Source organism: Megachile rotundata, chromosome 12 (assembly GCF_050947335.1).
Source record: "Megachile rotundata isolate GNS110a chromosome 12, iyMegRotu1, whole genome shotgun sequence".
NCBI lineage: Eukaryota > Metazoa > Arthropoda > Insecta > Hymenoptera > Megachilidae > Megachile > Megachile rotundata.
In genome coordinates, this window is record NC_134994.1 from 6,240,156 (window position 1) to 6,254,807 (window position 14,652).

General features: G+C 34.4%; 1 protein-coding gene and 1 long non-coding RNA gene across 10 annotated transcripts in view; one reads left to right on the plus strand and one right to left on the minus strand.

The window, feature by feature from the left end:
- Positions 1-14,652, plus strand: part of LOC100881812 (lachesin) — a 491,556-nt gene that overhangs the window by 386,546 nt on the left and 90,358 nt on the right. For 4 of the 9 annotated variants that reach the window (XM_076538479.1, XM_076538482.1, XM_076538480.1 and 1 more), the window contains one exon: positions 8,121-13,277. In XM_076538479.1, coding sequence (XP_076394594.1) covers positions 8,121-8,371 — 251 coding nt within the window. In that variant the 3' untranslated portion in view covers positions 8,372-13,277. Of the gene's footprint in view, positions 1-8,120; positions 13,279-14,652 lie in introns of those variants that run through there. The other 5 variants (XM_012279644.2, XM_076538484.1, XM_076538478.1 and 2 more) reach the window with 3 other exon arrangements.
- LOC143265551 (uncharacterized) lies at positions 4,414-6,467 on the minus strand. Its single transcript, XR_013040186.1, has 3 exons — positions 6,256-6,467; positions 5,904-6,185; positions 4,414-4,753 (listed from the first exon to the last, which is right to left on the minus strand). It is a non-coding gene; the product is annotated as an uncharacterized LOC143265551 (long non-coding RNA).

Sequence of the window (14,652 nt, forward strand, 5' to 3'; positions counted from 1 at the left end):
AACTATCTCACATTGTATTGTGTCAAATTACCAAGCATTGTATTGTTACATATCAAATTACAAATTATATTAAGACGTCTCAAATTTAGTAATTTGTTGTATTACTACGTGTCAAATTACCAAACGTTGTGTCGCTGCATATCAAATTACCAAGCGTAGAATCATGGCGTGTTGTATTGCTGCATATCAAATTTTATTAAAAACTAGTCTACTAGTCAATTACTATAAAAAGAAACAATTGATCAATTACTCGAAAGTAACAAACACGGTACTAATTAAAATTTTAATTTAATTATTAATTAAAATTATAAAATTAAAAGCCTGACAATAAAGTTAATGAAAATATAATCTCTTAAGCAAAATGTACGTTCACTTAATATAAATAGAAAATCTTGCTGTATATTTTTTCTCTTTTAATGGATCAATTAATCGGTTAAATTTTCGTTTCGCAATTTTTAATTCACAACGTTATCCGACACATTTCCAAGAGAGAAAAATGATTAATTACAGGAAGATGATTCGTTCAGCTACAATTGGTGATAAATAATTTACAGACGCGTCCAAATGTCAGCTCTGCAGCGTGCGGATTATCGGAATGCTTGTTAACAATTTACATGCAAATCAAAGATAAATGCTCGAACGAGATAATTGAAATAGTCGAATTATTGATATACGCTGAACATCGGGCATAATAATGATTTGACAGATATAAAATGCAGTCATTTCAACTGAAAACTGTTGGAAATAACGAATAAATTGTTTTGTTGCTTCAGCATTCGCTACACGTTTATCGTACGAGTTGAAGTAGATCGGAACAACGTAGTTATTCGAAACGTATAATGGTCGCTCACCTAATGACAATGGCAATTAGCATTGATTATTAATTTGAGCGTAATAACTGTTGTATCGGGTTGCAATTGCCCAAGCTGCTTATTTTTGCCAAGCTGATGGTTATCGTCTGAACTAGTTCGATTCTCCGTGCAAATCCAAATTTGTTTCCTGGTAATTTTCGAAAATAAAACGCGAGATATTATCTTATATTGATCTTTGCTTTACCGCGATATTCAAGGTTCAATTTGCTCGATTTTAACACGATTTCATGGTTTTGGAGTTTCAATAAATTCCTAAATTCAGAATTTTCAAAATTCTAAATTACTCAATTTTAAAAATTCTCAAATCTCAAAACTCGTAAATTACAAAATTTCCAAATTACAAAATTTCCAAGTACCGAATTTTCTATATTCCTAATTCCAAATTTTTGAAATTTCTATAACAAATAATTAATGTAAAAATGTTTGTATAAAAATCGAGTTTTGAGTATAATATGAAAAGTTTCCTCGACAATTATTTCAAAAGTCAATTTAAAAAATGCAACAGTAAAAGAAAAAGTATTTATCAAAGAAATGATGATTCTAGTTAACTGACGAAGTTAGTTAAATTTTTTCGGTATCGTATGATCCGCAAAGTACCTAAACGCATTCTGGAACACATTTCGCATTCCGTTCCAACTCATCTCGTAATGCTTGTCCGTCCCATTTGGCGATATAAATTTCCCAGTAAAAGTTTCCGAGACAAACGTACGCAGCATAACGAAACTGCAACATGATAAAGTGATCGAATTTACTGCAGCCTCGCGTTCGTGAGTGTACGTTTTTTCTTGTAAACTTTACGATATAAACTCTCCGAGAGAAAATTATGAAACAAAATTGTAAGTTCGAGATGAACTTTACGAGGTGACCTTTAAAATTAATCCTGAACTGAAAGTTGAATTCCGAAACAATTTTTCAAACACTTTGATGTTTTAACCGCTTTTAAGATGTCAATATGTTTTGCTTCCGTTTCAGCTTGCTCTCGTTTGCTTTACTGAAAACACGTTTTCTCTACAAAAGTTGTAACTCGGAATAACCTTAATTTAACGATGTTCCATTATTTCGTTAACTCTGTTTTAATTATTACTGGTAACTGTACAGTATAAACCACCCTCGATTTTAATAATTTTCACATATTTTGTCAAGGACATCCTAATGTTTGGAAGGTTTTAGGCGACGATCGTTTACTTAGAAGTTATACGCAAGAAAGCATTAATAATACGTAATTTTCGCATACAGTGCGTAACCTAACCTTACCAGAAAGGTAAGAATTTTTCGCCTCGTCGATTTCTACAAGTTCATTACCACCGATTTGCCCTTGTTCAGTATAGAGTCTTGGGTTTGGGTAGAGTTAGGAAAGAAGCTCTTTTAAATTACTTTTTAGTTCACAACAGTTAAAATAATAGGTCTACACAAAAAACGTATATAACCTTTTTTGCAGAGATTTTTAGGAGCTTCAAGTTTTGTTCGAAACTTTTTTTCCTGACATCGATCGTTTAAGAGATATATAATAATATATATAATATATATATACTAATATATACAATATATGTTATAACAGTGAAAGTAATTGGTCTACATAAAAAATGTATATAACCTTTTTTGTAGAGTTTTTTATGATCTTCATCTTTTGTTTGAAACTTTTTTTCCTAAAATCGATAGTTAAGGAGATATAATACTTTCACTTTCCTGTAAAAAGCTTTTTAGACGACCTACAACCTTCACACTGAGAGAGACGTTCTTGACAACACATGTGAAAATTATTAAAATCATGGCCCGATATACTGCATAATTAGCATATAAATTATAAGGCAAGGGGCTAAGCGATCCGCGAAGACGTAACAAGTGGGGCAAGTATTTACGAGAGAATCACCGCAACACGCAGTTCATTATCAGCGCGCGAAATAGTACACCCCTCCACGCTTAATGACGGAAATTTTATCGCGTAATCCTTGTAAACTAACATGCCTATCGTTTGTGTTAACGTCCACGATTGTGTGCGAAGAGTTGTCCCGGCTCGTGGCATGCTCGAACTTCTCGTTGTAGTCACGCGATCAGATAAGCCTCGGGGATTAACTGTTAAACCGCTGGTTTAAGCGGAGCATGAAGAGAACGTAGGAAAGAAATGAGAAGCGTAAAGGGTGTTGTTTTCTAACACCTTAGATTTTGACTTTAGAAGTTTCATCGTTGCATTCAATTAAGTTGCAAGCTTTCAAATGGAATTCGATATAATAAAGGATCTACATTTATTGTAGACAAAAATTTGGAAATTCGAACTTCCAAAAATTTGGATATTTGACGTACGCATAGCTGCTTAATCGCTGGATTCCACACAATAAAATTTACTTAGGAATTAAAAACTACAATAAATTTGACCATGTTAAACGATTAAAAAAGTTGACAATTTTGCCCCAAAATAAGATATTTGTAGAAATACTTTCACCCGTTCCTTCCCCATGAGTCGTGGAAATATACAGGCACGTAAGAAGACAAATAGCTGTTGAGAAGATAAAAGAGTAGGAATAAAAGATCAAAGATAGGATGATGGTCAAAGCGCGGCCCATATAACAGACACGATCGAGGGTGGATACACGAGAAAACGAGGTGGAAAAGGGTGGTAAGCAGGATGTGGGACGACAATGTGGCGAGATGTTGGCACGTCACGTCAAGGGCTAAAAGTCCGCGAAACAATATCCAACCAGCAGCAGCAGCAGCAACCCATCCTGCTGTGCTACATCTCTCTTCCCTTTTCTCTTGCTGCTGCTTCTTCTGTTCCGTATTAGTTATCGTTTATCAGACCGGCCAGACAAAACGCGCCGTCGGGAATTGGGTGAGCCATCTGTTGCCAGACATGATCGATAAAAGTCCGCCAAGTGCTATCAGTGCTAAACTGCTATTTCGACGAGCTGCCGCACGTTTCACCCTTCCCTCTATATCCTACCCATCCCTCTCTCCCTCTGGACCACGGTTTGTCGACCGTTCACCACCTTTCGCGATTTCTTTCCCCGTTTTCGCTGTTCTTTCGACGTCCTCGTTCCTCCGCAACAGCTGTCCGAAACCGGAACTGTATACGCAATAAATTGAATCCTCCCTACAAATTGCTCGTTACTAACCGGTTACGTTTTTACTCGCTCGTAGGACAATGAACCGTAACGGGAAATCGAACTTGGGAATTAAAAAGTTTTTACTGGATCTCGTTGCATTTTACTGGGTCTTAGCGTTCATGGTACTGGTCAGATTACGAATATTGAAAATAATTTGTATAAGTCGATTTTAACTTAAGACTGTTTAACGTAATATAAGAATGCAATGCAACGGTAGATCTTGATCGATCATGGGTCGATAAGACCGCAGTAGCGACAATGGCGAAGGAAAGGTCGCAGCGACGTAGTAAGACTTTCAACCCTAAACAATAAAGTTTAAATTTCAAACAGTAAAGTTCAAATATAGTAAATCTAGAGTTGGTAACTGAATCAGGATTGTTTTCTGTAGCTTAGATAGTGTAGAAAGTGATAGGAGATTTAGAAGATATAGGATAGAGAAATGGCAGAGACGTGTGGATACATATAGGAGATATGTGGATGTTTGTAGAGACTTAATATTTTCTGTTGAATGTTTGTTGTTAGCTTTTGAGAGATTTTGAGGAAGAATAAAATAGGTATAAAATAGACAAGAAAAGTTTAATATAGAGATACTTTCTACATAGAACATATGTGTGTATTGAATCATATGTACAATTCCTAAGTTGCTAGATCTCTATATCTCTGTAGTTCTGTATTACTCTTATATCTTTATAACATACATCTTCGTGTCTGTATGTATAACATACATCCTATATTCTTGCATTCTTGTAACCTTGTGGTCATATGTATATCGTTGTGTTCCTATAACCATATGTCCCTATATGTACGTATTCCTATACCCACGTACCACCGTGTCCACACATCTCTATATCTTTATATATCTTCCTATCTCTATATCCTTTCATCCCTATACCCTCGTATCCATATCTCGTTCTATCTCTATACCCCCGAGCCGCTATATCGTTGTGCCCCTATAACCTCATGTGCCTATATCAGCGTATTCCTATATCCACGTATCATTATACCCTTGTATTCCGTATATTCTCAAGTCACTATATCCACACACGTCTATATCCTCGTACCCCCATATCTTCATGTCCCTATATCCACATATACTTATATCCTTGTACCCCTATACCTTCATGTCGCTATATCCACATATGCCTATATCCTTGCACTTCTATATCGTCATGTCCCTATATCCACATATGCTTATATCCTTGCACCCCCATATCTTCATGTCGCTATATCCACATATGCTATATCCTTGTACCCCTATACCTTCATGTCCCTATATCCACATATGCTTATATCCTAGCACCCCCATATCTTCATGTACCTATATCCACATATGCTTGTATCCTTGTACCCCTATATCTTCATGTCCCTATATTCACATATGCTTATATTCTTGTACCCCTATATCGTCATGTCCCTATATCCACATATGCTTATATTCTTGTACCCCTATATCGTCATGTCCCTATATCCACATATGCTTATATCCTAGCACCCCCATATCTTCATGTACCTATATCCACATATGCTTGTATCCTTGTACCCCTATATCTTCATGTCCCTATATTCACATATGCTTATATCCTTGCACGCCTATATCGTCATGTCCCTATATCCACCTATGCTTATATCCTTGTACCCCTATATCTTCATGTGCCCATATTCACATATGCTTATATCCTTGTACCCCTATATCTTCATATCCCTATATGTACATACATATCTCTATATCCCTATATCCTTCTACCCCTATATCCCCATGTCGCTATATCGACATATCCTATATCCTATATCCCTATATCTCCATCTCTCTATCACCACTATCACTACCATCACTATTATTTATTCTCAAATCTCTACATTCTCAGAATTAATAAATTCACTTCAAAACGCAATCACGTCAAATGAGAAAAGACAAAAGCAGTTTACTTACTTTTGTTTCGTTCTAATTTTATTGAATTACTCCAAGGATATAATAATTCGAGAGAACGATATCGAAAGAGTACGGCGAAGCCGACGAAGCTTCCCATTTCGCCTTTTCCAATTTCTGGAGTGTCAATTTTGCAACACATGGCCCTTGCGTTATCGCGATGGAAGATTACACTTCCTGCCCGTTTTTTCTCCTATTCTTTTTCTTTGTACGCTTTTTTTTTACCGAAGCGTCGAGCAATTCCACGGGATAGCTTGATCAAATTGTTCCCCGCTCGTAATAGATCTGCAAGAAAATGATTTCATTAGATGAAGCCGGGTCGATATAGGCACGTAACGTTGTTAGTGTCACTCACTTTGACGCGCGATATCCATCAATTTTTTTTCGAATCACATAGATTTTATTGATCCAACTTTCATTAATTCCAATAATACTCGTTACTTATATCGTATCTACGTAATCTTTATTTGAGCGCAAATCAATTCTGCATATTCGACTCAGATTCATTGAATTTAATTTTGACTTATGCTTCGATGAAATAAATTGTAAAAATCTTAACAATATTGTACATTACGTTACTAAATCTTTTGTCTCTTAGACATGTTTTAACAATTGTAACAGAAAATGTGTAATAGGAAAATTAAAGTGTATTAAAAATTCATCATACGTCAACACTGGAAGAAGAAGATAAAAAATGTAGAAAATTAAAGAATTTAAAAATAAAATAAAATTTCGTTACATATTTTTGAATATTTTGCTAGTTAGAAAGCTCTGCTTGTGAAATAATGTATCAGAATAAAAAAAAATGCGTTTGGCAATTTCGAACATTTTCGAATGTAAAATGTTTCAAAATCTGTCACTTGCATTTTACATTCATTTTCTCACAAACTCGCGAAAAAAATAATGTAATTGATTTTACGAACGTCGACCGAAAAAGAGACAATCGGAAAAGCCGGGAAGCTGACAATGCAAAAGCTGCCTCGTACGAAATCGAAAGGCAGAATCGTAAAGAAATTTTAATATAGCGAGTCACGAGGTAAAAACTGAAATATTTTTATGAAACCACGGCACAAATTTAATATCGCTTTTAAGCAGTCGCACGAGATGCCGGACACAGATTAGTGTTAGTAGTGTACACGTCAATACATGTATAAATTGAATCCGCTATAGGAATTTCTCGTCAAAGAGAGGAATTCTTGCTTCCTCTTTTTCCCCTCGATAGTTGCCTCCTATGTGTTATGTGACGTCGAGCGTAAAACTGCATCACATAGGTCCGTTATATTTTTCGCAAGGTTATACTTATAAAAAGTTCTGTAAATTAGGTTAATAAGGAATTAAATTATTATTGTTTACGTTTACTATTGCAGTGTTGTGTGTATGTGTGAATGATGTTAAATACGTACTCTCTCTCTCTACTCATGTAATATTTAATGTATACGAGTTTCGCCATTTTAGGAAAATTAGTATAGCGATTTTGGGTAGCTCTGGATTTTTGATCAGATCGATTAACCTGATCTGATTCTTGCTTTGATCTGAAATTCACCCCGTCCCCACATGTAACGTTTAATACCCAAATTTCTCCATTTTGTGAAAATTAGTATAGCAACTCTGGGTGACTCTAAATTTTTGATCAGATTGATTGATTACTCTGATCTAGTTCAAGCTTAGATCTGAAATTCACCCCGTCCCCACGTGTAACGTTTAATACTCGAATTTCGCCATTTTGTGAAAATTAGTATAGCAACTCTGGGTGACTCTAGATTTTTTATCGGATCGATTCATTACTCTGATCTAGTTCAAGCTTAGATCTGAAATTCACCCCGTCCCCACATGTAACGCTTAATACCCGAATTTCGCCATTTTGTGAAAATTAGTATAGCAACTCTGGTTAACTCTAGATTTTTTATCAGATCGATTGATTACTCTGATCTAGTTCAAGCTTAGATCTGAAATATCAGAGATGTATTTAGAGTACTAAGACTGCCTGATCAAAGTTATCGGTTCATAAATTATCTTAAATCTACAATTTTAATGATGTTATCGAAATGTATGATGTTTATCAAGATATGGAATCTGTATACTCCCCCATTTGTACATTCATGTATTCCTCCTCCATATTTAATTTTAAATTAACAACATCTGTATATCTGTATATCTCTAGATTAAGTAATATTGTTTAATAATTCACTGAACTAATTCAATAATCCATTTTCTGTCCAGATATGGATCTACCAAAGCACTCGAAGAAAGTGGGAAATCGTCGAGGGGAAGAGGACACAAACGAATCGATAAGTGATCGAGATCACAGACTGAATCACGTGTACCAGGGTTCTTTACGAGAAACGGGTTCAACCTTAGAGCCATTCTTCGACGATGACGACGTATCCTCGTCGACGTCCTCGAACAAAATTCTACCAATCGCCTCTTGTATCCTTCTGATAACACTTTGCCAGCTGCTTGTTTTCACGTAAAGAATATTAACACAAGTCGAACGAATAATGCGTTCTATTCGACGACAATGATTATTTTTATCGCGTCGTTAACTATCGAACTCTGTGCTGTGTTAGCCAATCGACTGAGGAAAAACATCATTTTCCATATTGATCTTTGTATCCGTTTCGTCATTCCATCGATGATACTCTACATAGACGAAATTGTTGCTGAACGAAATTTGGTTGCAGGTTTTTTTGCTGAGTTCGGTCGGTGAGTAACGATATCTACAGCCATATTATTTCGTCTAAGGTTTTGCTTTAATAATTATTTTATTTTCATGATTTATGATTTTATAGTGATTTAAAATAAATCAACGCAGAGTTTCTTTGAATATTTTTTTTGTTAATTTTCAATGATCTTAAAATTTGAAAAATAATTTTCTTACTTTGATATTTTTTTAAAATTTGTTAAAGAGAAACTTTCGACAATAAATATTAAAATATTGTATTACTTTTCCTCACTTTTTATCCACGACAAGTTTGAAAGTAATACGACTAGGTTATAATAAAAAGTATAAACTATTTAGCGTGATTAGATCACTTTTATATGAAACATACATATCCCGCAATTCACGGTATCCTACTTATTTGTTTAATAGAAAATTTTCATTTTGCTTCACTAATGATAATTACAAAATTTTTAACAATTCCAAATATATTTTACTTGAAAATTTTGAGTGAGTTTAAATTAGATTTATCTCTTCCGTTAAAACTGTTAGAGGTGCAAAAGTTTTCATAGTTTTATCTTAATCAAAATATTTTCTATCATTTTTACTACCGTTGGGAAAAAATGCTATAAAAGTTTATGGTCTTAGAATAAAATATAGAATTGTTTATACGTAAGCGATGGGAACTTTTGCATCTGTTTACAAGATAATTAACGTCCACATATATAAATAACTGCGCATTCTGGAATATTTAATTATTTCTTCTTTTAAATTCTTAACGAAAAGCTGGTTCGAACAACAAAATAAATATCAAAGATATAAAATCGATCTGACACATCGTTTCAAAGGTTTCTGGGTGTTAAACATCTTAATAAACACGTCAACGTTCTTTAAACGAATGACAAATTTTAATTCATCTTGTCGGTAGTGCAAGCAATTTTATCCCGCCAATTAAAAAGACACGTCTCGTTAGAGCAATTTCACCATCCACCTGTTACTCTGTAATCTACTTGACCCACGTGTAGGTCCACACTTTAATGTAGTACCACTTGTACGATCTTTCAGCAAAAGTATCAGACCGGAGAAGCGCTTTAATGTGGTCTAAAAAATACGAGTTTAATGGTTACAATGTGTCTGCTGGTTAATAAAGCTAGTAATTAAAGAAAACATTTCGGGGGAAAATAAAGAAATTAACACCTTGCGTTATAATCGAGCTTTCGTGACGCTAATTGTAGCGTCGTATTTATTAAATATTCGAGTGTTAATTATTCGTTATGTAATAACTTTTGAAATAAATTAATAATTAAATTATTTAGAAATACTAATAATGAAATAACAAACGTTTCTTGTCACAAAAATTTAAAGAAAAATTATATAGCATTGCAAAATTATTTTTTGACAAAGCACAGTAAACAATAAACATTTTCGTTAATTTTGTTAGTCATCCAGAATAAAAGAATTTCAAAATATATTTCATGAAAAATATTTGAAATCGAGTTAATTGAATAAAAATTTAAATGTCAATCAATCTTGATAAATCAATAGTAGATGTTTTGTGGAAGTAAAATAAAATCCACTACTGTTCTTTGCAGCGTTTCAATCAAGTCCCCTAAAAAGTAGTAATCTTTGAAAATCTAGGATTATGGAGGATTATACCGTAGCTACATTTGTAACAAAAATGTGTACGAAATTTCAGGAAAAAGTGCATTGTGTTGTTTTTCGAAAGTTTTTTACACGTTCTTTAAAAAGCGATTTTGAGAAGAGTATTTGAAAATTTGTGATAGGATTATTTTTAGCAGCAATTGTTCAATTTTAGAAACCTTTCTGGAAATGTGAAGATATCTGAATGTATAAAATAAAAATAGAGAGTCAAATTTATTATTGAAGATTTGATGAAGTTAATTTATGGAGAAAAATTTAGTCAAATATTTGTGATGCTATTTTACTGTGTACAAAGAAAAAGAAATTTTAGAGTACATATATTAACCATTTTTTATTAATATCTCAGAGATTAATATTTCATTAATTTAATTAATATTTCAGTCAAAGCTCAGATTAATATCTCAGCTTTCAACTGAATATATGTATTCCATACATATTTCATTAACATGAAATTAGCCAATATTCTTTAAATACTAAGAAATAGCGTCTCAACAACAAATTATATAAAAAAATTTGGAGTTAGTATAAATTAACAAAAATATTTAGCTAATTAGTACAAAAAATTCACTGCTATCCACATAAAGCCTTTTAATAATTCCCTTAAATTAATCACAGTTAAATTTGATTTGACAAAATAAAATTTTGGTTTGAAGTACAATATCAATTATTATAAAGTTCATATTATGAACCGACTTAATCCACCTTAATTTTTTTCTACAAAAAAACAGTGCTTGCTAGTGAGAATATGTGTGGTACTTTAACATACAGTTAATGTCACGTGTGGTGGTCTAACGATGAACTAATATAACGCGTGGTAACCTAACGGGGATCTAATACAACGCATGGTGATCTAACGCGTAATTAATGCAACATGCGGTGACGGTGTAGGAAGGTTATACAACATGTAGCGATTTATCGTAGGTTATACAATGTGGGGTAGATTAACACGTATCAGTTTATCACGTCTAAGGTGTTGTGTTGACAAATCGCAATTGAACGCGTAGCTAATTGAAACTTGTGACGAACTAATGCGTAGACTGTAATAACAAGTACCGATTTAACGCATAAGTAGTATGTGCGGCAATAAATGATGCGTTGCAATATAATACGCGTGTCAATTTGATTCGTTGCAATATAGCACACATGACAAGCTGGTGCGTTGCAATATAATACGCGCGGAGATCTAATGCGTTGCAGTACATGTGTGGCGTAGCTAATACAACACATGCAGGTGTAACACACGAGCTATAAACACATGTAGATCTATCGCACAAGCTATACAACACCTGTAGATTTAACACATTAGCTACACAACACGTGTAGATCTATCACACAAACTGTACAACACGTATAGATCTATCACAGAAGCTATACCACATATGTAGATCTAACACATTAGCTACACAACACGTATAGATCTATCACAGAAGCTATACCACATATGTAGATCTAACACATAAGCTACACAACACATGTAGATCTATCACTCATGACATTCAACGCGTGCAGATCTAACGCGGAAGCTATACAACGCGTATTAATTCAACACCTAGGTTACACAATGCATGATGATCTCACACGTAAGGTATATAACATGTGTCAATTTCATGCGTTGTAATATGATACTTGTAGTGATGTGATGTATTGCAGTATACTACGCGTGACGATCTCATGCGTTGTAATATAATACTCGTGGTGATTTGGTGCGTTGTAATATTATACCCGTAGTGATTCAGTACGTTGCAGTACACTACGCGTGACGATCTCATGCGTTGTAATGTAATACTCGTGGTGATTTGGTGCGTTGTAATATAATACTCGTGGTGATCTGGTACGTTGCAGTATACTACACGTGGAAATCTCATATGTTGTAATGTAATACTCGTGGTGATTTAGTGCGTTGTAATATAATACTCGTGGTGATTTAGTGCGTTGCAGTATACTACGCATGGAGATCTCATGTGTTCTATTATGCAACAGTACCAATCTTATGCGTTGCAGTACACTACTCGTGAAGATTTGATGCGTTACAATACATTATACGTGGTGATGTGATACATTACAGTACACTACGCGAGGAGGTCTCATGCGTTGTAATACACTACACATGGAGATCCGATACGTTACAGTATGTTACGCGTGCCGATCTCATGCATTGTAACACACTACACGTGATATCTGATGCGTTGCAGTATACTACGCATGGAGATCTCATGTGTTCTATTATACAACAGTACCAATCTTATGCGTTGCAGTACACTACTCGTGAAGATTTGATACGTTACAATACATTATACGTGGTGATATGATACATTACAGTACACTACGCGAGGAGGTCTCATGCGTTTTAATACACTACACATGGAGATCCGATACGTTGCAGTATGTTACGCGTGCCGATCTCATGTATTGTAATACACTACACATGGAGATCTGATGCGTTGCAGTATACTACGCGTATCGATCTCATGCATTGTAATACACAACGCGTGCCGATCTAATGCGTAGGTAATACAACGTATGGAAATCATACGCGTGAGTTATTCAACACGTGACGTTCCAATGCATAAGTTATACTGTATTTAGTGATCTAATGGAGAGGTTATAACGTGTGGAGATCTAATGCGTTGCAGTATACTACTCGTGACAATCTGATGCGTTGTAATATACTACTCACAGCTCTCTGATACATTGCCGTACACAATATGTGCAGATGTGATACTCTGCAATATACAACGTGGCAATTTAACGCGTCTCCATAAAACGCGTGTCTAACGCATATCCACACAACACCTAACGATCCAATACATAAAAATTTTTAATTCAATTGAAGTAGAATTTGAAATTTAATTTCAGTAAGAATTTCAAATTTATTTACAGTAAAATTTACAATTAAATTAAAGCAAAATTTATAATTGAATTCAAGCAAAATTCATAATTGAATTAAAGTAAAATTTAAAATTAAATTAAAATAAAATGCAAAAGTGAATTAAAATAAAATTTAAAATTGAATTAAAGCAAAATTCAAAATTGAATTAAAATAAAATTTAAAAGTGATATAAGCAAAATTCGAAATTGAATTAAAGTAAAATTTAAAATTTAATCAATCTTAAAAATTAAAAACTTAAAAATTAAAAACTTAAAAAATTAAAACCTTAAAAACTTAAAAACTTAAAAACTTAAAAACTTAAAAACTTAAAAACTTAAAAACTTAAAAACTTAAAAACTTAAAAACATAAAAACTTAAAAACTTAAAAACTTAAAAACTTAAAAACTTAAAAACTTAAAAACTTAAAATTTAAAATTTAATTTCAGTAAAAATTTAACGCTAAATTAAAGTGTGTCGACCTAAACTATGGCGACTTGAGACGTGTCTCTACAACGGCGACATAACGTAGCGATCCAACTCCATTCTCCACCCGAAAGAACTAACAAAGAAAACTAGTGAAATGGAGTGAAATGTGCCGATTCGTCGCGGTTCGTGACTCCCGCGAGTTAAACACAGAGATAAAAGTTGGCGAGCAAAGACTATAATCGTTTCATCGGACGCGTTCGAGTTCAGCCATTTAACCGGAGTCAAATCGTGCGGACGAGCCACGGATTCCTTGTTTATTCAGATCCGAGTCGATCGATGCGGCGTTTATAACGCGATACTGGCCGGAACGTTGGTATTATCGTGGCACGGTGAACGTGAAATTAATATTCTAACGAATATCGGAGAAACGGAACGGCGAGAAGGAAGATCTCGTCACGTCGAACAGCTCCACCGTGCGATTGTCCGTCTAGGCTTAACGAGATATCTCGTTAGCACTGCATGTTCGTCTGCGGTTTCTGTCTCGCTTCAACACGGTCGGTCGATTATCCGATCTGTTGAAATGATAGAATTATTAAATCCTGGACTCGCTTCTTTTTTTTTTTAACTCTTCGTTTCGCTGCTTCTCTCTCTCTCTCGTCGATGTAACCGCGTATATGTACGCGTATAGCGACAGCCGGTTTCCCTCTATCCGTCGACACGACGCATTATTACGATCGTTGATGAGGATATCAGGGAACCGAGATAAATACACGGTCGCGAACGAAATCTAGTTACGCAAATGTTACCCGTCACAAAGAAGCGCGTGCGAACGCTGCGCCGATTTCATTAAAATCGATGGCGATATATAGCGAGCCGGAACGAGATGTAGGCCAGAACTTTTTTTCCTCTTTATTGTTCGATTTTGGATTGTGAACATGGTAGTGAATTGTTTGGGAAATTTTCTTTCTTTGTTTGAGTATAATAGCGTGGGTGGAATATTAGGAATTATTATGACTTTTCAAGTTGAATTATTATTACTTTTCATTTGTTAGTTAATATTAACACCTGTCGAAAATTAATAGCGTGGGTGGAATATTAGGAATTATTATGACTTTTCAAGTTGAATTATTATTACT